General features: G+C 44.1%; 1 protein-coding gene across 8 annotated transcripts in view; it reads left to right on the forward strand.

Moving 5' to 3' along the window:
• HMCN2 (hemicentin 2) overlaps positions 1-17,980 on the forward strand; it is a 175,963-nt gene extending 157,983 nt beyond the window's left edge. For 5 of the 8 annotated variants that reach the window (XM_072632714.1, XM_072632715.1, XM_072632717.1 and 2 more), the window contains 11 exons: positions 2,084-2,221; positions 2,389-2,510; positions 3,549-3,786; positions 5,444-5,506; positions 6,176-6,298; positions 8,545-8,679; positions 9,253-9,381; positions 11,924-12,244; positions 13,375-13,494; positions 14,564-14,690; positions 15,914-17,356. In XM_072632714.1, the coding sequence (XP_072488815.1) occupies positions 2,084-2,221; positions 2,389-2,510; positions 3,549-3,786; positions 5,444-5,506; positions 6,176-6,298; positions 8,545-8,679; positions 9,253-9,381; positions 11,924-12,244; positions 13,375-13,494; positions 14,564-14,690; positions 15,914-16,277 (1,880 nt within the window). In that variant the 3' untranslated portion in view covers positions 16,278-17,356. Of the gene's footprint in view, positions 1-2,083; positions 2,222-2,388; positions 2,511-3,548; positions 3,787-5,443; positions 5,507-6,175; positions 6,299-7,865; positions 8,000-8,544; positions 8,680-9,252; positions 9,382-11,923; positions 12,245-13,374; positions 13,495-14,563; positions 14,691-15,913; positions 17,357-17,532 lie in introns of those variants that run through there. The other 3 variants (XM_072632716.1, XM_072632719.1, XR_011972238.1) reach the window with 3 other exon arrangements.
• Positions 17,981-24,753: the final 6,773 nt, after the last annotated feature.

A 24,753-nucleotide genomic window follows, 5' to 3' on the forward strand; every position in this document is an offset into this window, starting at 1 on the left:
GGGGGCAGCTCTAGCGGCTTCATGGAGAAAGCAGTTACTGAGCTGAGTTGGGAAGAAAATTAGGGATTCTAAGAGGTAGAGGTGAGAAGGGGGTGAAGTCTAGGCGGAGGACACAGCCAGGGCAAAGACCCAGAGATGAGAAGTGGAGTGTATGCATTAATAACTATAATAAAACTAGTTTGACTGTATGTATAGAGTTTGTGAAAAGGGAGCAATGTCAATGAGATAGTACATATATATTGTTCATAAGAATAATATAATATATTATGTAATATATAAAGCACTTTGGAAACCTTAGAGTGCTACATTAATGCTAGCTAGGAAGAGCAGGAGTGACAGTAGTAGCAGCAACAGCAGTGACAATAGTAACACTGAAAAGACAGGTGGAGGCTGAGTGGGAAGGGCTTTAAATGCCAAATGGAGGAATTTACATTTGATCCAAGGGAAAATAGGGAACCGCTGGAATGTATTAAATAGGAGAGCAGCGTGCTCACACCTGCACTGTAGGAAGCTCACTTTGGCAGCAGTGTGAGAATGGACCGGAAAAGAGGAGAGGCCGGCAGCTGGCAGACCAAGTAGAAGGCTATTGCAGTAGTCCAAGTGAGAGTCCATGAGGACCCGAGCCAGGATTGTGGCTGTCTGATGGGAGAGAAAGGGGAAGAGGCAACTACCTGTTGAAATCCTACCCAGTTTTAGCTGGACTAAATGCCCCCTCTTTCAGAAAGCTTTCCCTGGTTGCCTTTCCTCCTACCCTCTCTTATCACTTTGCTTTTGATTGTAGGGGTGTGTGTGGGGATGTGTGTGAGAGAGAAACGGAGATGAGAGATACAGATATACACAGAGAGAAAAAGAGAGAGAGAGAGTGTGTGTGTGTGTGTGTGTGTGTGTGTGTGTGTGAGAGAGAGAGAGAGAGAGAGAGAGAGAGAGAGAGAGAGAGAGAGAGAAGACAGAGACAGACAGAAAAAGAGAAGGAGGAATGTGTGTGTGTCTGTGTGTGTGTGCGTGAGAGAGAAAGATGCACACACACAGAAACAGAGAGACAGAAAGACAGAGACAGACAGAAAAAGAGGAAGAGGAGTATAGGTGCATGTGAAGGAGAGAAAGAGACAGAGAGACAGACACATACAGACAGAAAAAGAGAAAGATGGGTGTGTGTGTGAGAGAGACAGAGAGATAGATAGACAGACAGACACACACACACACACACACACACACACACGGGGTGGGGTGGGGGAGGGAAGAGAGAGATCCCCTTCTCAACTCCTGGAGGGCTAGGATTGTATCTTATTCATAGAATAAAGATCATAGAATTATAGAATTAGAACCAGAGGAGGAGGAAACTTCAGAGGTCAACTATTCCAATCTCCTCATTATACAGATGAGGAAACCAAAGGCCAAAGAGTTAAAGTGAACTTTCCCAAGGCCACACACTACTGTAAGGGGCAGAGGCAAAATGAATGCCCAACTCTTCTGACTTCAAATCTTGTGCTCTTTCTACTTCCCCACACTGTCTCTCCAAAAAGTTGTGTCCTCTCTGGGGTGCACACTCAGGACGTTTGGATTATGAGACTGACATATAATGAGCTGCCCAAAGAAGGCATTATTCATTTTAAGCCTCCTTTCCAATACCTGGCACAAAGCCTAATATACATAGATAGAGTTCAGTAAATGTTTGTTGAACAAATGAGTAAATTTGGGAAAATTGGGAAACAAAACATATATTCACTGTTGTTCAATTGTTTCTTTCATGTTCGACTCTTCATGATCCCATTTGGGGTTTTCTTGGCATGGATACTGGAGTGGTTTGCCATTTCCTTCTCTAGTTCATTTTACAGATGAGAAAACTGAGACAAATAGGGTTAAGTGACTTGCCTAGGGTCACACAGCTAGTAAGTGTCTGAGGCCAGTCACTCAGGAAGATGAGTTTTTCTGACTCCAGGCCCAGTGCTCTATCCACTGGGCCACCTAGCTGGCCTAAGATATGTACTCACAAGAAGATAATGCTAGGTGGTGGTGGTAAGTTGTACCTTGTCTTCTGTAGCAGGACCCTAACCCAGTTGATCTCTTTCTTTCTTCTCCCTAGGACCATTGATGAGAATTCTTGTGGTTGCCATTGCCCCCATCTATTGGGTCCTGGCAGGGCAGAGCGGGGAGGCCCTGAATGGCTACTCTCTGACCAGGGGTAATTTCAGGCAGGAGTCCCAGGTGGAGTTTGCTACAGGTGAGAAGAGGCTGCCTGGTTTGATGATGAGAAAGAGGGAGGGCAGGACCCAGAACTGAGTTGGTTTGGGGGCCATTAGGTGAGTGGTCAGGGCCTCCCTTTGTCCAGCCTTTCTCTCTCTCTCTCCTTGGTGAGTCATGTTGGGGATGGTGGGACATTCATTGCAGGGGAACTGCTCCACCTGACTCAGGTGGCCCGAGGTTTGGACAGAGACGGCTTGCTCCTCCTTGATATGGTTGTCAATGGCTTTATCCCTGAGATTTTGGCCACAGCCCAGCTGCAAGTGCAGGTGAGGAATGTCAACTCTTGTTCTGTCCCCTGAGAGCCAGAAACCCTTGAGAGAATGGAACTGGTAGGAAAGGAGGGTTACCCTCTACAGTCCTTTATATTTCTAATTCAGAACCCTACCATGTGCAAGGCACTTAATGGCATCATCAGGTGTTTGTGGCACCTGAAGGAAACTGAATGTGATATTCCCTGAGTTCCCACTAGTGTTCATGCTAAAGATATGGTTCATGTGACCAAGAGTGTCACCTGAGAATTTAGATTTTCCCAGAGCTCAATCAATATGAAATGATCCGTCCATAGAGGCATATTAGGATTATGAAAAGATAGTTGGACTTAAGAGTGAGGAGATCTGAGTTCAAGTCCGATCCTAAGGGTCTATATGCCTCTATACAGCATCCCTTTCTTTCCCTGATGTCTCACTCATTTCTTTGCCTTATCTGTACTTCCAAGATGGGAAGGAGCCACATCTATATAAAGAAGCTTTAAGAAGTCTGCAGATTTGAAGCATATTTTTTTCACTTTATTTTTCTTGTTTGGTTTTTTTCAGTGTGGCTAATGTGAAAATATGTTTTGCATGACTTCATATGTATAATGAGTATGATATTTCTTGCCTTCTCAGTGGTGGGTGGTGTAGAAAGGAGAGAATTTGGAATTGAAAATAGGTGTTTTTTTAAAGAGAAAAAAACTCCACAAAATGTTGTTGTAAGGAAATCATTCTTTAAAACCACAAAGTGCAGTTTAAGTGTGAGCTATACCTTAGGTCTGGCAAAGACCTTAGAAATTATTTAACCTAATCTCTCTAGTTTATAGATAGGGAAACTACCACCCTGAGAGGTTCACTGATTTGCCCAAAGTCTCCCAGTCCTAGTGAGTTAGTGGAAAACATGAAACTAGAATCCAGTTTTATTGACTCCCTGTTCTTCTAGCTGCTGGGGTAAGATGCCCAAGGTTGTTATCCCTTTTAAAGCCTGGAATGCCTGAGCCCAGTTCTGAGTCTCCTTCCTTCTTGTCCTCTCTCCTTTCTGCTTCCTTGCTTTAGGATTTCCATGAACGCTATGTGCAGATAGGGCCTGGTCAGCTATATGTGGGCGCCACGCAGACCTTCTTGAAGGATGGAACCCCTACTCACTTCCACTGCAACCACACAATCCAGTATGACTCTGCCCTGGGTCCACAGCCCCAGCTTGTCCAACACCTTCGAGCCACAGAGGTCAGTTCAGCCTTTGACCCTGGGGCAGAGGCTCTCCTATTTCAGCTCACCACAGCTCTCCAAGCAGGTGAGAAAGTGAGAAAGCAGAGATACACCCCTTCCCCACCTTTTCCTATACTAATGTCTTGGTCTGATTTTCTAAATGTTTCCAAAATCATTCACTGGATAAAATACCAGGGCATACACAGAGCCTAGAACATGATCTCTATTCCCAAGAAACTCATAGTCTAGTTGGGGAAATGAAGCTCACCCTGTGAAGTAATTATATAGAAGGTTGTGAAATTGCATGTCATTAGGGCTTAGACTATGTGACCCAGACTATAAATGCTACATGAATTCAGGGGAAAGAGAAATAATTGAGGACTAGAGTGGTCACTGAAGGAAGATGTGGAATCTAAGCTGGGTGCTGAAGGAGGGGCAAGATTTGAATAAATAAAGGAAAAGGAAAGGAAGGGAAGGTAGGGAAAATACATAAGCAAATATACAGAGGCAGGAGAACATGCAGGTGTGTTAGAGGACAGTGAGGAGACTAGTCAGAGTGGAGCAGGGGGTTATTAGCAGGGAACAGTGGGAAAAAATGTTGGAGATTTAGGTTGGGTAGAGAAATGAGAAGATAGAATTTAAGGTGAATTTTGAAATACGAATTGGAGTTGAGTAGGGGAGGCTTCATGGCACAAGGGAAGCTTGGCTTTCAAGGAAGAAAACCCAGGTCCATATTCCACACCTTTGTTTAGCTCTTGTCACTTAACCTCCCTGGGCCTCAGTTTCCTTATCTGTAAAATGAAAGATTGGACTAAGGTGGCCTCTGAGTTCTCTTCCAACTCCAAAGGTAGGATTCTGTAATCTATGAATAACTGAGATGTGGAATGAGACACATTCCTGGACACAGCCAATGTGGAAATTGGTTTTGCTTAAGTATTTTCACAAGGCTCTTGTTTTTCCTTTTCTTTTTTCAGTTGGAGGGGAAAGTCAAGGCAGTAGCTATAAGATTGTTAAAAAAAAAAAAAGAAAGAAAGAAAGAAAGAAAAGAGAGGAGGATCATTGAGGTATTTTTTAAAATGCAAAGAATAGAAGAGAAGGAAGACCAGAAAACAGGACAGTTTTGAAAGTTACATGTTCAATTTGTTATATACTTAAAAGGAAAAGCAAGCTGTACGTAATAGGGATTTACAGTTTTACGTAAAATCCTCTTTTCCTATTCTATTTTATACATGGAAAGGTGCCTTTTATTTGGTGTTAAGTTCAGAACGCAAAAAGTAAAGTTTTCAAATAGTAGTTGAGGTAAAGAGCATAAGTCATTCCACATGGGGAACATAACATTAGCGAATGTATGGAGAGAGGAAGGTATGAAAGTGTGTTGAGGTGATGGTGAAGAGGCCAGTTAGGGCAGAACCAGAGGTTATTTATTAACATGGCATCAGTGGGACAGAAGATGAGAGATTTAGGACCCAGAATGTAATGGCAGCTTAAGAATGTGGTCTTTATCCTAAATGTTTTTTGAGTAAGAAGGTGGTGATCAAAGCCATTTTAGAGGAAGATAACTCTGGCAGTGTGGAGTGGGTGGGTTACAGGAGGAGGAGACTGGAAGCAGGAAAGAGAGGCCATTCTTACACTCCAGAAAAGGGTGAGGAAGGCTTGGACCTGGGTGAGGGGATTCCAGTGATGATGGGACTTGAGAAAGAGGTTGAACTCTGAAGACGAAAGGATCTCTATTTGCCTTACAGATGAGAATGAAGCTGGATGCCCTGAGGGCTTTGTGCTGGATTCCCTACAGGCCTTTTGTACTGGTAAGTACCTTTCCCTTTCCCCATTCACCATTCCCTGTCACTTTCAGCAGGGACTTCTCACTAAGTAGAGTTGGGCAGGGTCCCTCAGTTCTCCAGGAGCTTGGAGGGGACATGCATGTGCAGCTAGATGTGTCCAGGTGAACAGATTGGATGAGATCTGAGCTAAAAGGAGGAGCATGCTCAAAAGAGGAGGGAGCCTGGACTTTAGGATACCTGACTGTCTCATGCCCCTGATCCATCGTGGTCCAATGGAAAGAGCATTGGATTTGGGATATGAACTGAAACCATGCTGCTTAGCTACATGATCTTGGTGTGGTACAGTGAAAGGAGCTGTCTCTGGAAGTCAGAGGCCCTAGGTTCAAATGCCCTCTCTCATCATTACTACCTTTGTGACTTGGAACAAGTCCCTTCACTGCTCCAGGCCTCAGCTTCCTCATCTGTAAAAATGAGGGATGACTTCTAAGGTCCTTTCTAGCTTGATGTATTAACCTTAAATCACATTTTCCTCTCTGGACCTCTATGTTCCATCTGTACAATGAAAAGGTTGGACTAGATCATCTCCAAGAACTCTTCCAGCTCTAAAACTTTGTGATTCTGTGGGGCATCTCCAGTACCCTGGGACCTCCAGGCAGCAGGGGTCATCTCAGTGTTAACATTCCTTCTCCCCAGATAAAGATGAATGTTCCAGTACCAAGAGCCCCTGTTCCCATACCTGCCATAACTCCCTGGGTCGTTTTTCTTGTTCCTGTCCTGATGGGTATACCTTGGCCTGGGACAACAGGAACTGCAGAGGTAAGGGGCCTCACTGGGGGCATGTGTGATACATTTCCCAGGTGGTCTGGTTTACTGCCCCAACATTACTATGGTTATGTGACCTGAGGACTTGTGCATGGGGCAGATATTCAGAAATACGATCTCTAGTGCTGGGTCCTGGGTTATCAGATAGAATTTGTTTAGGTCAGTTGATCTCACCTATAGTCCTTTACTACTTTCTCTATCTGTCATTTTATTCCTTTTGGTGCCTGTTATTGTCCAGATATATCTTATATCACTACTATCTTTCCTGATGGAAGACTATATCATACACACCCCCATTGCCTTTGGAAGCAAAGGGAGGCATCAAAGGAACCTAGGAAATGGTAACAAAACAGAATCATCTCCAGTGACAAGTGACATAAGAGGATCTGGGGAAGATACAGAGCAGGGCAGCAATTAGGGGATTGAAAGTGACAGGTGTGGCAGTAAAAAATTAGGCCTCACCATTCTGCTAAGGCTGAGAAAGGATTATGATTAAAATATATAAAATCATGAAGGCCTGCTAAAGAAGGTGAATCAAGGATTCAGTCCCTTCTTTGGGGCATGTTGTCCTACCACCCCAAGTAAGACAACTCCAAAGAATATAAAGTCTTTCTCTGGTATCCAACCCACAACAACCTCTAGATTTATAGGATTCTTTGAGCCCCAAATCAGACCAGAAAATCCATCTATACATTTAGACACTATCAAAGATTTCTAGATGAATGAGGACAATAGCTTAACTTCAAGGGAATCAGAGCTTACCCTAATTGTGAGAAATCTTATTAATATCCAGAGTCATCTGATGAAGTAAGGGGTGTGCCCAACCAAACATTGGCTGGTAGAAGAGTAAAAACCCTAAGAAGTGGCCTTGGCACTGTCCATGGTCCTGACACACCCAACTCAAATTCCTTCTCTTACCAGTCAGTCTACAGTGGATCCACTAACAAACATTTATTAAATACCTACTCCTTACTAGAAAGATACTTGCCCTCTAATGGGAAGAGTATAAGTGAGCGTGTGTACATATACACACACATACACACACACACACATATATACACACACACATACATATATGTGTGTATATTACGTGTGTGCATAGATACATATATAATGTATACATATACATGTATATGTTAGAAAAAATAAATGAGGCAGTCATATGGTTCAGTGGATAGAGCACTGGACCTAGAATCAGGAAGACCTGAGTTCAAATCCATCCTCAGAAACTTACTAACTGTATGACCCTTGACAAGTCACTTCACCCCTATTTGCCGTAATCTACCAGAGAAGGAAATGACAAACCGCTGCAGTATCTTTGCCAAGAAAACCCCATGGAAAACACTGGGTGTACTATGGTCCATGGGATCATGAAGAGTCAGACATGAATAAATGACTGAACCACAACAAGTTTGGAAGGGACAACACTAGTGGTTGGAGAATCAAGAAAGACTTCTCTCTGCTTCTCTTTCCTACTTCCTGTCTTGAGCTTTGGGGACTTGCTCTCATCGTCTTTGCTATCTGTTCCTCATCTACTACCATGAACCTTGCACTCCTCCAGCTTGCATGACTGTCAATCCACCCTGTCATGAAGTTCTGGACTCCCCAGCCAGATCCAGAACAGAATGAAAATGGAGGTGTTCACTTGATCCCAGATAGTAGGATTTAAGAAGCTCTCCTTGGAGCTCGAAGAAGGTAGTTTTAGTATAAATAAAAGGATGCCTTAAAAAGTGGGGAATAAATTTGGGGAACTTAGTAGGTAACTACTTCCAAGAGGTAGCACAGAAAGAATATAAAAATAGGTCCAAGAAGGGTTAGATACATTTTCTAGATGATAGAGCCATAATGGGTCACTGAGGGAAAGGGGAGACACAAGGAGACTATCCCTAACCTGTGAGCTGACATCAGGAAAGATTAACCATGGCCTCCTCATCCCCCAACTCTCTCTTGATGTCCCATGGCCTAGCATCCTAGGCAAGAAGGACCTCACCTGGGCAGCATTTCTGTTATGCTTGTAATTAGAGGGGGGCCTAGGAAGGGGAATTTTTGGGATCCCTTCCCTCTGAAACTTCAGGGGATAGCTGGATGGGTGAGAACCCTTAGCAACTAGAGGGTAGTGACAGCCTACCATTGGGGAGAATATTTGGACAAGGAAGGGAGGTATTGATACAACAGACTGATTTCATTTTCCATTCTTATCTTTTTTCCTCCCTCCACCTCCATTTTGTGCAAACTTGCAGATGTAGATGAATGTACATGGGATACCTCTGTCTGTCATGATGGGCAGCGCTGTGTGAACCTCCTTGGTTCCTACCAGTGCCTCCCCCACTGCAAGGCGGGTTTCCAGGCAACAGCTGATGGAACAGGCTGTGAAGGTGATGGCCTTCTGATGGGAAATAGGGATGTCCCCACTCCCCTTTTACAACCCAGCAACTTCAGACCAAAACACCAGTTTTTAGGGTACCCCAAAACAGAATTTACCCTGGACATCCACAGAAGCACATTTTTGACAGTCTTTCAAGATTGTCCAATGGAAAGAGCACTAGATTTAATCAGGAGACCAAGATTCTACGCCCATATTCACCACCAACTTGCTCTATAACCTTAAGCAAGTCATTTCCCATTTCTGTCTCATTTTCCCCATTTTTAAAATGAGGGAATCAAGCTGGATAAACTCTAAGATCCCCTCATGCTCAAATATTCTTTATTCTAGGGTCTTCTTCCAGGTCTGACATTCTGTGGCTTTGTAATTCTGTGCCTAGAGGTGATCCAGAGTTTTAGACTCTTAGACATTGCAGCCACCTGATGTAAAAACAAGAGGGGAGATGGAATCGTGAAACTGACTAGGGAATGGACTGATGAAGGGAGGGAAGGAATGTCAGTGGGTGAGGGAAGGGAGGAGAGGGCAAGGGACTTGACCTCTGACACCCATCCTTTCCTTCCCTCAGATGTTAATGAGTGTCTAGAGCACACGGATGAATGTCGCTACAACCAGATCTGTGAGAACACTCTAGGAGGGCATCGCTGCGTCTGCCCTCCAGGATACAGAAGCCAGGGTCTTGGTCGCCCCTGCTTGGGTAATGGAGAGCCTTATGCCTGGGTTTTCTATATTCTGGTGTCATCAGTGCCCAGCTCAGTGCATCCACTGGTAGTCAATGATTGTTTCTTGATGCCCTCAATAATTCTCTTGCATGTCACTGAGACAGAGCTGAGGCAGTGGCATCACTAGGAACTCAGGCCAAGTCCTTCAATCTCCCGCCCCCATCACTCCAGTGAAAATGTTGGAAACTGGCCTAAATCATTGCAGAACAAGGAGATTGCCAGAAAGACATGGGATTTTTTTGGGTGGTATTTGCATCCAAGAGAAAGGAGGAAACTAAAAGAAATTGTCTTCAAGGCTCTTGACTTCTCTCCACTGCCCCTAGTACTTTCTAAGCAGAGTTTAAGATAATGAAAGATTAGTCCTCAACATATTAAGTGACTGATCTTCAGCAACACATCTCTCCTGCAAATTTAGATGGTTTAGCTAAGGTGGGAACTGTTCATAAATGGGGCTCAGGAATAGCTACTCTGAGTCAAACCCACAGCTCATCTGCCCCAGTGTTTTACTGACTCCAAAAGATGAATTCTGGGAAGGCAAAGTTGTCCTCCCTGTTGTCAGCCTCAAAGATTAGGTCACAGGTTCCTTGTAGGGGCTGCTCATATCTCTGCCATTTACAAATGGGAACCCTTTGGGCATCAGTTCCTTTCTCCTGCCTATCATCTCCTGGATAACCTATGTGGAAAGTTGAATTTCCCTTGTGTCTCCAAACTTGCATCACCCAAGCATCAAAAGCCCCCCCATCTGAGTATTTCATAATTTGGGGAACAAGTCCATGTTCACCCCATTCATCCTCTTCCTGACAATCATGTCCTTGCTTATCCATCACCTTCCCAGGCTGGCGAGGCCCAGTGTTTTGGACCTGTTTTCATCTGGCCTCTTTTGTGATCCTACTGATTATTCAAGTTGCCATCCTCTGGATTTCCTTACTTTATAATATTTGTGTGTAGTCCAGAATGGAGCCTCTAGGTCCCTGGGCCTTGCTACAGCTGCTTAGAGAATAATCCCTACCTATGAGCTAAGGTCAGGCATGTTAGTGTCAGTACTGTCAGCCAGGGCTAGACATGGCCAAGGGAGCTCAGCTTGACTGACAGTCTCCCAAAAGGTCTGTGTAGGAGGGAGAGGAGAGGTTATGGGAGAGACAGTACGTGCCCAGACAGATTCAGACCAGTTAATGCAGAACAGCTCCTCTTCTGCCTGCTCCTGGGCAGTTTAGATTCAAGGCCAGACCTGCCATGGATTTGGTGCTATGAAATCCTCTCTCCTTGTACCCACATTGAGAAACTGATCACATTAGACATCTGAGTGGGAAGCTGGGTGAAAAATCCCAGTCCCATAACTGCCTCCCTAAGAAATTTTAGGAAAGTTGTTTGATTCCTCTGTGTATCTAAAAATGCATTGAAATAAATTGTTCACAACCCAAGGCAGTGTGGGGTGCCATAAAGGGCACTAGCCTAAGAGTCAGGAGTCTTGGGCCCTGTACCTAACACTGTGCTCTACATTTGTCCATCACAGGTTGCTGTATTTGTCCTCTCCACCCAATCATCAATTTGCTTTGTGATCTTTGCTTTCTCATTGTTCCAATGAAGGGATCCTTTTGAAGGGATCTCTAAAGTCCCTTTTAGCCTCAAAAATAAAATATTTTATAAAATATATATAAAATATAAAAAAAATAAAATAAAAAGCACTTAGTAAGTACCTGCTATCTACAAAGCCATATGTTAGGTGCAATTGACAGATGAAACATGGAGGACTGGATAGAATGCTGGACTTGGAATTACGCAGACCTGGGTTTAGATCCTTCCTCAGACACTTCCTAGCTATGTTGCTTACCCTGTTTCAGGTTCAATTTCATCATCTGTAAAATGAGATGGGACTCATTGACCTGTAAGGTACCTTTTAGCTCTAAACCAATGAACCTATGAACCATACAAGCCCAGGTATGCTATGCAAAGTGCAAATTTATCAGAGTTGCAAGAACCCTAAGGAGGAAGAGATCATTGTGGCACAATGTGGGAAGACTTTGAGGAGATAGGACTGGAGTTGTGACTTGTCAGTGGGTGGAACTTGGATAGACACAGGTAAAAGAAGGCATTCTAGGGAGGGGAAACAGCATGTGCAAAAGACTTGGAGGAGGAAAACTACAAGGTATGAGTTGGAGAAGTATCATCCTGGCTGGATCATAAGGGGTTTGTGTAGAGAAATCATGAGAGATATGGTTGGAAAACTGGTTGGGGAGATAGCATGGCTTAGTAGTAAGAACAAGACTTGAGTTTGATCCCCAGCTTTTTCACTTCCCACCTGTGTGTCCTTGGGCAAACCTCTAGGGCCTCAGTTTCCTCATCTGCAAAATGATAAGTCTGAGCTCCCTTCTAACTCTACAATACTGTGTACCTATGGGATCAGATTGTGGAGAGCATTTAATGTTAGAATAAAAGAGGTGTTCCCTCTGATAACTTGAAATGCTCAATGATACCCATTCTCCTCTCTCAATCATTTTGTTTTTCTTTATCCCCCAGATATAAATGAGTGCTTGCAACTACCTAGGGTCTGTGCTTACCAGTGCAAAAACCTTCAGGGCAGCTATCGCTGCCTGTGTCCACCAGGTCAGGCATTACTCCAGGACAGCAAGGGATGTGCCAGACCAGAAAAGATTGAAGGCAACTTTACCACTGTCGGTCACCAGGGGTCCTTCCCAGTCTGGCTGCGGCCCCGAGCCCGAGCTCATGGGGGCTCCTATCATGCCTGGATCTCTTTCCGGCCCATTGGAAGTCCCCTGAGCTCCATTGGTAGGTCCTGGTGTCCACCAGGCTTCACCAGGAGGAATGGAGCCTGTACTGGTAAGGCCAAGCTGGGACTGCTCTGGGGACCCACTGGCACTCCCATGAGTCCCCATCAAGCAAGAAACCTCAGGACCCAACTCAGTAATGTGGCAGTTTAAGCTCATTGATTTAGTCTCAAGTCCCCTGGAAGCAATTTTATTGAATTTAACATTAATACATGTCTAAGCACATTTTAATTTGCAAAAGAGATTTCTAAACTGGCATAGTTTCCTATGCTCTCCAACATGACTCTATTTCAAGACAATTGGAGGTAACATTTATGGGAATTTTGAATAAGAAAAAATCATAATATATTCAAATACAATGTAGATTATATTCAATAATGTTGGTTGAGTTACCACTCAGTTCCTTCTGAACCATGCCCATTAAGGCTGAAAAGGACTCCTTTTCCAAGATAAATATTTTAACCTTGAATTTTTTAAGGACTGTTAGGTGGAGCAGTGGATAGTTGGATCTGGAGTCAGGAAGACTCATCTTCCTGAGTTGAAATCTGGCCTCAGACACCTACTAGTTGTGTGACCCTGGGAAAGTCACTTCACCCTGTTTGCCTCAATTTCCTCATCTGTAAAATGAGTTGGAGAAGGAAATGGCAAACCCCTCCCAAAAGGGGTCATGGAGAGTCAGACAGGGCAAGAACAATTGAACAACAACACTCCAGAGTAGCAAGAGTAAAGTGAGCAAAACAGACGTGAAGTTGGAATGTATCTGGCAAATGGAGTTTAGCCAGCGTGGAAAGTGAACCATGGCTGTCGAAGTAGAACAGAACCCAGGCTGCTCTCTTCCCCCTCCCCCATTATTTGAAGTCTGTCCCCAAATCTTCTGTCTCTGAAGGCTTGATGCCCTTTAGGTTGGGGGTGACAGGAGGGAAACTGTCAGAGAAGAGATCCATCACCTCCCAGGCCTCCCCCTGGGCTGTTGGACTGGATCAAGAACTGCTTCTTGCTTAAGCCCCGGGTGGCTTGGGAAGGCTGGGGGTGGAACAAGGTGGGTAGATATGATGACCACCCGACTCCTAGCCCAAGGCAGGTTATTTCCTTGTTCCCTAATGCTGGGGCGTGCTGCCACTTGGACCATTTCTGACTCAGCCCTCTTTCTTTCCCTCCCACCCATCCTGGGGCCTTCCCCAGACCTCGATGAGTGCCAAGTGAGGACCCTGTGTCAGCATGCCTGCCGCAACACTGAGGGCAGCTACCAGTGCCTTTGCCCAGCTGGGTACCGCCTACTCTCCAGTGGGAAGAACTGCCAGGGTAAGAGCCCTGAAGAGGCAGGACTCCAAAGGAGACCTGGGTTCTAGTCCCAGTTCTTCTGCTAGCTTGACAAAGTCCCTTCATCTCCCTGAACCTCAATTTCTCCATGAATAAAACAGAGATAATAATTCCTACACTACCTATCTTATGATGGTCAAATAAGATCATGGTTATGAAAGACCTTTGAAAAGCATAGTTTTTTTCCTAATATAAGGTCATATTTTCTAAGCAGTTATGAACATCTTGGATACTTTTGAGCTGAAATCCAGTTTCCCACCAGGGCTGAGATCCTTCTTCTGCTCCACCCTTCTCTCTGCATCATTACTGACTTATACTGTCTATATTACTGTCACTACTGGCTGGGGACACTGGAGAAACAGGGTAGGAAATGATGCAGGAAGCCTACGCCTGGGGGTAGCTGATGGAGTGAATGCAGGCCTGAAACATAGGGCTGGCATCTACTCCCACCACCTGCTCAAGGATTTTACCTTCCTCTTCGGAAAACTGTTTCCTCCATCACAAGACCAAGAATGACTGGCCCAGCTTCCTTCCATCTCCTAGAAACTAGCCAAGAACAGTAGGTTTTGGAGGTCTGGGCACAGTCACAGAAGGCACAGCTGAGTTGAACTGACTTGGCTGCTTGGGGGGACCTGGGTTTCCAGAGCATGCATGAGGTCTAGATGCCAGAGTAGAAGAGGTGATAGAGGTCAGGCCCTGAGGTTGAGGGCTCAGATCTTCCACATTTTGTGGGCTATTCTCAGAAATTTCTCATGTTTTCCCTCTTCCTCTCTCTCTCCTACTTTCCTATCTACTGGCCCCTTCTCTTCCTTCCTCTTCCTTTTTTCTCTTCCTTCTCCCCATCTCCCTCCATCATTTCCCCTCATCTCTACTGATCTCCATCTCTCTCACCTTCCTACCTCTCTTCTTGCCTCTCCCAGTCTCTTCTTCTTTATATCCCTAACTCCCTCTGTCTATGCAGCATATGCACGTGCACATGCACACACACACACACACACACACACACACACACACATTCCCCTCCATCTTGGGATTCTTCTCTCTTCTCCAGACATCAACGAGTGTGTGGAGGAAGGCATCAAGTGTGGCCCCAGCCAGATGTGCTTCAACACCCGTGGTAGTTATCAGTGTGTGGACACACCATGCCCCACTATGTACCGGAGGGGCTCCAGCCCTGGGTAAGAGACAGGCAGAGAGCTGATCTACCCCTAGATGTTGCCCCCTTGCAGGCTAGGAATGACACCCTAGGGCCAACTGGCTTGGGGGTGAGTTGGCCAGGGCCTAATCAAGGGCCAGAACTACCTTATCTCAGAATTGGAAGGGACTTCTAAGGTCATCCATTCCACCCTCTCTACCTGAATAGGAATCTTTCCTAAAACATCCTCCTTTACGAGTGATCATCCAGCCTGCCCCATGATGAACACCTCCAAGGATGGGGAGCCCACTAACCTCTAGACACAACCCATTTCTCTTTTGGTTTTTCATTATTTATTATAAGTTATTCAACAGCATAGCATAGTAGATAGGAGTGCTGGACTTGTAATCATGAAGACTTGGGTTCAAATTCCTGATGCTTACTAGCTGTGTGACTTTGAGCAAGTTACTTAACTTCTCTGGGCCTCAGTTTCCTTTTGTGTAAAATGAGGAGGTTGGATTAGATAGTCTCTAAAGTCTCTTCTAGCTCTAAATCTATGCTCCTATATACCATGATTGTATAACTCTAGGCAAGTTATTTAAACTTGAAGTTCCACGTACAACTAGAGTTGTTGTCTCTACAGTCTACAAACAATATAGACTCAGAATTAGTAGTGTAGTAGTAATTGGCATTAGGGGTGGAGGGAGGGAGAAAGTTTCCCCTCCCTGTGAAACCACAGGTCAGATCCAGAGAAAAATATTTTTAGTAAGCTTTTCTATATATTGAGCTCAAATCTTCCTCCCAGCACACACACACAGAACAAAGAACCCAATATGAAACATGAAATAAATATGAAAAATATGAAATATTTTAATATATATGAAATATGAAAACCCAACAGAGCTGTGCTTCCATTGATTTTGGTTCTGCCCTCCAGGACCAAACAGATTAAGTAACTCCTCTTCCACAGGTCGACCATTTCAAATACTGAAAGTGGATTGTCTTGTCTCTCCCCAGGGGCTCCTCTTTTCCAATCTAAACATCCCCATCCCTTTAACTTATCCTTGTAAAGAATTATCTCTAGCCCCACCTCACCATCCTGGGTGCCCTCTGACCTACATTCCTATCAGTAGTTTGGAGACTAGTACGGGCCCAGGATCAGGGGCCTCCTCTCCCTTCCCAGGACTAAAGGACTTTTCTAATTACAACCCGGACAACATGATTATTCATCTGTGTGCATGTGTCTGTCGTCTGTCTGTCCTGCAGGATGTGCTTCCGTCGCTGCGCCCTCGATTGCAGCTCAGGGAGTCCCTTCACCTTGCAATATAAGCTTCTTACTCTCCCCTTTGGCATCCGAGCTGATCATGATGTTGTCCGCCTAACGGCCTTCTCGGATGGGGGCGTCCTGCCCAATCGGACAGTCCTGACAGTGCTGGAGCCCGACCCCAGCAGCCCCTTTGCCTTGCGAGAACCACAAGGTGGACAGGGCACCATCTACACCCGCCGCCCACTTACTGATGCTGGTGTCTACCGCATGAAGGTACAAGCTGTAACCTATGGGGAACATCGAGTACTCCGCTACCAGAACATATTTGTCATTCTCATCTCAGTCTCACCCTATCCCTATTGAGAGCTTCCTAGAGCAAGGAACCTGGGGTCCCAACTACCCCAGACCTCTTAGCCCTTCCATTCCACCCATCAAATATTAAACATTTATTAAGCACCTACTGTGTGCCAGGTACTGTGCTGAATATGTTCATTCCATGATCAACTGTGCCCCAAATCCTGGGCTTGGTGCAGAGTATGGCTTCTCCCATTGTGCATTCAGAATACCCATGAATTCCCTTGGTAACAAGGCAGCTGGGCTTTGTCTGGCCTCCCACCTTTGTCCCTTCCATAAAACTAATTCTGCCTGGATCCTTTCATCATCCCCTCCCCCAATCAGGATTATGTGACCAAACGCTATGGCTGTTAGTCCCAGTCCATTCAATGGCTGAAGGTGACCCCACAGGAAAGGTTGGAGGATTCTGAGTCCCCTGTTGTCACAATGAAGAGGAGAATTGACACTTTGAGTTGTGATTGAGGATGCCTTTGTACAATTGTCCTCAGTAAGGGGTGAGAGAGGCAAACCTTGGAGTCTCTCTGTGCTCCATCCTTGCTGACCCTGAGGTCCTTGAAGCCTGCAGAGACTCTTGCTGTCTCTCACCAATATCAGCTACTCTTGCAACAGGGGCTCTATCTGGCTCTGTGCGTCAATCCCACACATGAGGCCATTCAGCAAACAAAATCTACATCTGTGACCTTGACACTCAGGGGTACGGACAGAGAATGCGAGCAAAGAGGATAGGAACCAAACACAAAGATACCAAAGTCTTTAGACCTGGAAACAAGAAAGAATTTTGGCTCAACTCAGCAAATAAACCAGGGCTAAGGGACTGGCTCCTCAGGTCTCAGGAGCATTCATGTCCATCCACAGAGAAGTCAAAGACTTTGTACATAGGCCCAAAGTCTTCTGGGTCATAGAGGAGACCCAGGTTTAGTGTAAAATATCCATGGTACAAGGAAGACCAAGGAGAGGGGGGCAGGCCTGGCCTACATTCAAAAAGGATTGATTACTTACCAGCCAGATGTTTTTATTTAGCCACATCTGGCAGCTTTATGTATGATCTTAAATGAATGAAATTAAATAAAAGATATGTCATTGACAAACCTAGTTTCCTTATTCACTTATGTATTTCTGCATTTTCCTAAGCAGATAAAAAGATTTGTGGGAAAGAAATGAATGTAAATCAAGTGTAATTGTTTCTTCCTGTTGTTCTCCTTCTGATCTGCATGCCCCCGCCGTCACCCAAACTAGGTTTTCCTGATTATTATTAATTTTTCAGGTTTCCAGGCTCCCTGAAGGGAGGTCAGATTCTGAGAGAGGAAGCCGGATGATTTCTGGGAACAGGTCTGACAAAACTGGATGAAACATATCTGAAAGGATGAGGGACACATGAGGACAACTTCTCCCCCCTTGAACCTTCCATTTTCTCTTTGGGCTTTGGTCTGGCATGAAGTGAAGTCTGCTTGGCATCATCATTTTGGCATTTCTCTGCCTCTGACAATATCCTTGTCTTTAGCCAATCACAGAGAAAAAACTCAAGACGTTCTCCAGAGGGAGTGGAACATATGTCTTTTTTTTGCTAGATTTGGATACAGCATAAGGGTATGTAGTGCTCAGCCCTTAGGCTTTTAGTCTGAATTTAAGGCCTCAAAGGAGTGTAGGTGCATCCTCATTCTGTCTCTCCCCATGCCCCCCACCTTTTCCTGAAAGTAAACAATCTGATTGAACCAGTTGGCCCTAATGTATGACTGTCTAACAAGTCTGACCTTCATGAGGATATCTGAATGTGTGTGAGTTTGTTAACCCAAGTTCAGCTCATTTGGTAGGATTTCAGGGTATGAGGATGAAGTAAATTTTATTCTTAAGTCAGTTGAAAGAGGTATTTTGAGAATGGAATGGAGGAGGGAGGAAGAAACCTTCACTGACTTCTCCCCCCAGCAAACTCTTACTATGTGGACTATTGGCAACTATTGTGGCACAGTGGATAGAACACTGGACCTGAAGTCAGGAAGTCCTAAGTTCAAATCCTGCCTCAGATACTTCTTAGCTATGTGACCCTGGGCAAGTCACTTAACTTTTGTCTGCCTTAGCATCCTCATCTATAAAATGGGGATAATGATAGCACCTACCTCTCAGGGTTGTATGAGATAATATTTGAAAAGCACTTGAAAACCTTAAAGTGCTATATAAATGCTAGTTATGGTTACTAGCTGTTATCACTGTCCATTTTGCCTAGGTAATGTGAGTCCTGGTGGAGAGACAAGGTTTTTCAGACCTGAATGGAGCTCTTTGTGCAATATAAGTGACCCAAGGCTAGAGCCCTGAGTCACCCCATTTACTACCACAACTACATCTTTTTGGAGCCAAAAAAATTCTCAGCCTACAGAAAGAGACTGGATAAGGGCCTGGAGTTGGCAACACCAGATCATTCTTGCAAAGCATGCCAGCCTGAGAGGGCAGGAGGGTAAGACAATGAAGTCTCTTCCCTCCAGTTTGTTCCCTGGGCAGAGGAAGAACAGATGCCCAGAAAAATCGCAACAGAAAGGATTTTGGCATTATACATTCATTCAGAACTAGAAAAGATTTTTCCAAGGTCACATAGTATACTTTCCACTGTACTCCTTTGCCCTCACATACCAGGCCTGGAACTTGCTGGACAGAAGGAGTTCACGGGGAGGAAGGGTAAGAGGGAAGTAGACTGTAAGGTTGTGAATTACAGGGTCATATAATCATAGCTTGAAAGTTGGAAGGGACCTTAGATACTATCTAGTACAATCTTCTCATTTTAAAGATGAGGAAACTCAGGCCTAAAAGAGGTTAGGTGACTCATCCAAGGTCACATAGGTAGTAAGTATCAATGGTGGGATTTGAACCCAGCTCCTCTGCCTCCAGAGCCAGAGCTCTTTCTGCTGGAAGTCAATCGATCAATAAACATTTATTAAGCACCTATTACGTGCCAGACACTGTGCTAAGAGCTTATAGTCAGACAAAAGAAGGGGACAGAGAGTTTGGGATGAGAATGGATAGAGAGAGAGAGTAAAATCCAGAGAGGAATTGAGCATGTGTCATTTGGTGGTTAGATTTTCTGTCTCCTGGAGCAGTATTTCAGAGTAGGAGAGGTAGTACGCCAAGAGAATACTGGATTTGGAGTCAGAGAATCTAGGTATAAATCCTGTCTCTACCACTACCTGCTTAGTTTTGGGCAAGTCCCTTAATTTCACTGGACCTCAGTCACCCATCTGTAAAATAAGTAGGTTAGATTGTGAGATCTCTTTCAAATTAAAATACAAGATCCCTATGTAGTCATCTGGTACAGCCTGTAACTGATGGAGAATCCCCCTATAATGACCCAATAAATGGTGGGATGATAATTCTAATTGTTAGGCAGATTTTGCTTGTTGTTCCTGACTCTGCCCTGTGAGGTCATAGTCATTGGCTCTAGCCTTTATCCCTCCCCTCTCCTCTCTCTTTCAGCCTGGGAACACTGTGACCTCAGTGTTTTGCAGGCAGGATTGGGGATGAAAACACCCCCTGTGGTCACTCATTAAGCAATTTGGATTTAGTTATTTCCACGAAACCCAATAATGGGACTTCATGTTCTGGATGGTGATGAATATTTCCAAGTCCAGTGACTGAAGCAAAAATGGAAACTTGGTCCCTTCAGAAAGCTGTCTCCTAGGAGTTGCCAGCATTTTGGCTGCCTGTGAAATGTCTGGGTTTTGGTGAGGGTGGATTAGAGGGCAGGGATCCCTGATGTCACCATAAGCACAGAACCTAAAGAAAAAAAGCTCCCCTGGAATAAACTGGTTTGCAGCATATCTTTCTATCTGTAAAATGAAAATAATGATGCCTAACTTACAGCACTGTCATGAGGATCAAAGGAGATCATGAATGTGGAATATTGTGGTTTTTCTAGGTCTCCCCTCAGTCTTCCAAATCAAGTCCCTGCCTCTCTATCAAGATCATAGCATAATGTGTGAAAATATCCTGGTTTAGTGGAAAGAGGGGTGAAGTGGGAAGGAGGAGTTGTAATCCTAATATTGGGTCTCTGATACTATGCAAATTTAGACAAATCACTTCTCCCTGGGGCTATGCCCCAGTCATAAAAAGAAAAGATTGGATTAAACAGTCAACGAAGTCTTTTCCTGCTCAGAACCTTGGGTTCAAATCACAGCTCATATATTTACTAACTGTGTTTTGGTCACAGCAACTCACTGAGACTTGGAAAGCCTCTGGGCTTCAATTTCCTCAGTTATGAAATTGGGATGAATGGCCACCAAGTTCCCTGCCGCCTCCAACTTTGTAATCCTCTGACATTCTTTGTCTCCCTGCAAGGCCTTCCAGGGATGGGTGGCATGAATGCCTACCAGTTTGGAGGAGTGCTTAGCTCCTTGTTGATTCTCCTCTGGAAAGCACTGGACTTTGCTTTGAATACCATGGGGTCACTTGGCCAGGACCCTATCTCTGTGTATCAATCTGAGCTGTTTCCCAATGCTACAAAATGGGTTCAGGCCCTACCCTCTCCAATGAGATCAGCAAAGCTAACCTTCCCAAGGACTGTGAACCCTCAAAGCTCCAGTGGTTCAACTTGACTCTGGTTTTACCCCCCTTTCTAGGGTCAGCCAGCCTGCTTCTATCCATTTTTCCCTAGATTTTTTTTTTAGTTGCACACCTAATTTGCTGATTTATTCTTTCTCTCTTTTATTGATGCAAGAGTTTAGAGATACAGATTTTCCCTTAAGTGCTGATTTGGCTGTATCCCACAAATTTTGGCTCATTATTGTCATTATCTTTTATGAAATCAATGATTGTTTCAATGATTTATTCTTTGACCCATTTTTTAAAATTAAGTTATTTAGTTTCCAATTATAATTTTTAGTCTGTGATTCAAAGGTCCTTTATTGAATGTAATTTTTTCATGTATCATGGTCAGAAAGAAGATGTATTTAATATTTCTGCTTTTCTGCATCTATTTGTAAGACTTTTATGCCCTTATACATGGTCATTTTTGGTGAAGGTGCCCCATACAGCTTAGAAAAGGCACACTCCTTTCTATTCCCATTGAATATTCTCATTATAGCTAACTTTTCTATAATTATATTTATCTCCTTAACTTCTTTCTTGTTTGTTTTATGGTTAGATTCATCTAGGTCTCTGAGTAGATAAATTGAGGTTCCCTATGTTTATAATTTTGCTATCTATTCATCCTTCTCTAATTCATTAAACTTTTCCTTTAAGAATTTGGATGCTAAGCCATTTAGTGCATGAATGTTCAGTACTAATGTAATTCATTGTCTATGATACCTTTTAGCATTTACCTCTTCCATTTTGTGGGTGCAATCTGCTTCTATCCATTTGTATAATGGAAAGGGCATATTTCTGGAAGCAGGAAACGATGTCATGCTTTGCCCATTTACTGTGTGATCTGGGGCAAATCCCTTTACCTCTAGGTGACTGTTTCTTCCTCTTTCTTCTCCCAACTTGTGGAGTTAAGTAGAAGCTAAACTAGTAGTTCCCAGAAAAGTTTCCTGCACTTGGTTCTCCCTGAGAGGAAGCAAGCTTACCCCTAGGGGTTCATAGTCTCTTCTTACATTGATCCAGTCAGTGGGTGAAATAAGGGCCTGGGAGAATTTTCCTGCTGCAGAAATGCAAATGCAGGGAACAACTTTCAACTGCTTACAACATTATTGATTACATCTTTACTCCCATACTGGAAAAAAGGACCCTAGCTTGTGGTTGCTGGTACATGAGCATTCTAGAGAAGTAAATTGGGGATGGGGGCGGGGGGGCGGGGTGTGGGTGGGTGGGTAGGAAGTGGCATGGAAGGTAGAGAGAGAATAGGCATAGTGGGCAGAGCACTAGCCTTGGAGTTAGGAGTCCAAAATTTCAATACCAACTTTACTCCTAACAAGCTCTGGGACCTTTGGCAATTCATCTTTATCTCTCTGGTCTTCAATTTCTGTATCTATAAGAGAAATGGGAATTATAATCTCATCTTGATCTTCTGCATAGGGTTGTTTTGAGAAGCAAATGAGATAGGTTGTTTTTTTTCCTAGATTCCTCCCCCCCCCCCCCTTTAGCCATCTAATCTAGCCAGCCAATCCCCAGGATCATAAACTTAGAGTTAGAAGAAAATTTAGAGCTCAACAGTCTCATTTTATGGATAAAGAAATTGAGATACAGAGAGATTAATTTAATTCTAGTTGAATCACACAGTTAGTGAAGAGGTAGCATTAGAATTCTACTCCACATTTTTAGACCCCCAAATCCTTCAAACTTCACCCCCCTCCCCCATCCCTGGCCTTTCAGCAGCATGCTCTGGTCATGATGTCTGAAAACACTGTGATATCAAGAGAATACTGAACTGGGAACCAGAATACCTGGGTTCTAGGCCTAAGTGTGACCTTGGGCAACCAAATTCAACAGTCATCTATAAAGCACCTACTTTATGCCAATCTCTGTAGATACAAAGAGAGTAAAGACAAAGTTTACCTGGAGGGTGGGGCTGGAGGGAGGTGGAGGAAGCCAGAGAAAATATGTGTTCAGGTAAGTTCATGAAAAGTAATTTCTAGACATAGAGAACAATTAAGATATGGAGCAGGATCAGGCCTCCGGGAAGGAAAGTGAGGGTGTGAACCAGATGATTTTAAAGGGCCCTTCTTGTTCTAACAATTCTCTGATTCTAGCTTCTAGCATTTTTGGCTTTGGGTTGTAGTACCAGTTGGGGTAGTTAGGTGGTACAGTGCATAGAGCACCAGTGCAGGAGTCAGGAGGACCTGAGTTCAAATTTCACCTCAGACACTTGACACGCACTAGCTGTGTGACCTTGGGCAAGTCACTTAACCCTAATTGCCTCATCCTTCTTCATCTCCAGTCTTCCTGATGAATATCTGGTCACTGGATTCAGACAACTCTGGAGGAGAAGTGAGGCTGGTGACCTGCACAGCCCTCCCTCACTCAAAAAAACAAAGTCAAGTGCAAGTCTTGTCATCATTTCTCTGATGGCATGGGCTTCTTTGGCAACAAAGGACGAACACACTGTAGTACCAGTGAATTTGGTTAGGAAGGCTGGGTGAGAACTATCTGTTTCCTGAAAGCTCCGTTAGTGCCTTAATATAAGTCTATAGGGGCCTGTACCTTTTGCTCTGATGGAGATATTGAGGCAGAACTCCAGGCTGGGGTCTTCTTTACAGGGCAACTTCCCTAGATGTCCTCAGGAAAGATGTTTAACTACTATATGGGTTTTCCCAGTTGGCAAATGACAATGCACGTTGCAGGGAGCTGTTAAGAGTAAGAAGGAGCTCATGGGGTTCCTGGGAAGGACTCTCCCCCCCTGCCCCACCCAGGCAGTCAAGATTAAGTGACTTGCCCAGGATCACACAGCTAGTGTCAAGTGTTCTGAGGTCAGATTTGAACTTGTATCCTCTTGATTCCAGGGCCTGTGCTCTATCCACTGCATCACCTGGGAAAAAATTTTCCTCCTGGGAAAGATTTTTTTTTTGGGGGAAAAGATTTTTAATGTGGTTGGAGAAAGGTTTCTTCCTCTCCTTACCCAAGGAGGTGGTGCTGATCTGATAAATCAGGAATTGAATAGCTACACCAGTCTGACATCTGAATAATGAGACTTCACCTCCTTGGGAAGTACTTTGATATATTTTCAAGTACTTTGCAAGCAGATTTTTTAAAATTACTATGAAAATGACTTCCATGATGGCAGTACTTTTATGTCAGTTAATTTGTGTAGTAAAAGGAGTGGTGTAAAAGATGTAATTTAAGAAATGTGTAATTGGAAAAGGATGCTAGTGGGTCATGTAGGGGGAGCAAAAGATAATAGATGGAGAACCAAATGTTACACTGGCACCCACAAAATATTCGATGACCTAAAGGAAGGTGCCCAGCATATTGGGTAGTTCTTCTGCGAAAGAACATGGATGAAATAAGAAAGGGTAGATGGGGTTGCTATCTTCACCCTTGGAAGAATGAATGAATGAAGAAATGAAGAAATCAAAGATCAGGGAAAGCCTCTTGGAGGAGACAGCCTCTGAGTAGGGCACCAGAAGAAGGGAAAGTTTTGAACAAACATGGACATGAGACCCTGTCACAGGACCCTGTTAGGTGGTAAAAGCAAATGCAGTCAGGAAACAGTGATGAATATCCCGCCTGGGCTATGGGATAGAGAGGCTGAAGTGGGTATAATGGGAAATAAACATGGAAAGCGAATAATAAAGTAGTTAATTCATTTGCTTATTTGTAGGCGCTGGAAGATTTTTGAACAAAATCTTGAAGGATCAAACTTGTGTAATATTTGTAATTTTTGGAATATTTGGAATATTAATTAAGCTGCTGGATGTAGGATGGACCCTCTGATGGCAGAGAGAATGGAAGGAAGCAGGGAGACTCGTTAGCAGGCTATTATCAAAAGCCTTTTACTCTGGCAAATGTGGTACAAGAGTGTGCTTGGGCCAGTGCCCTCGGTTTCCTGAGCGCCCCCCTGCCCTTA

Source organism: Notamacropus eugenii, chromosome 1 (assembly GCF_028372415.1).
Source record: "Notamacropus eugenii isolate mMacEug1 chromosome 1, mMacEug1.pri_v2, whole genome shotgun sequence".
In the NCBI taxonomy this organism is placed as follows: Eukaryota; Metazoa; Chordata; class Mammalia; order Diprotodontia; family Macropodidae; genus Notamacropus; species Notamacropus eugenii.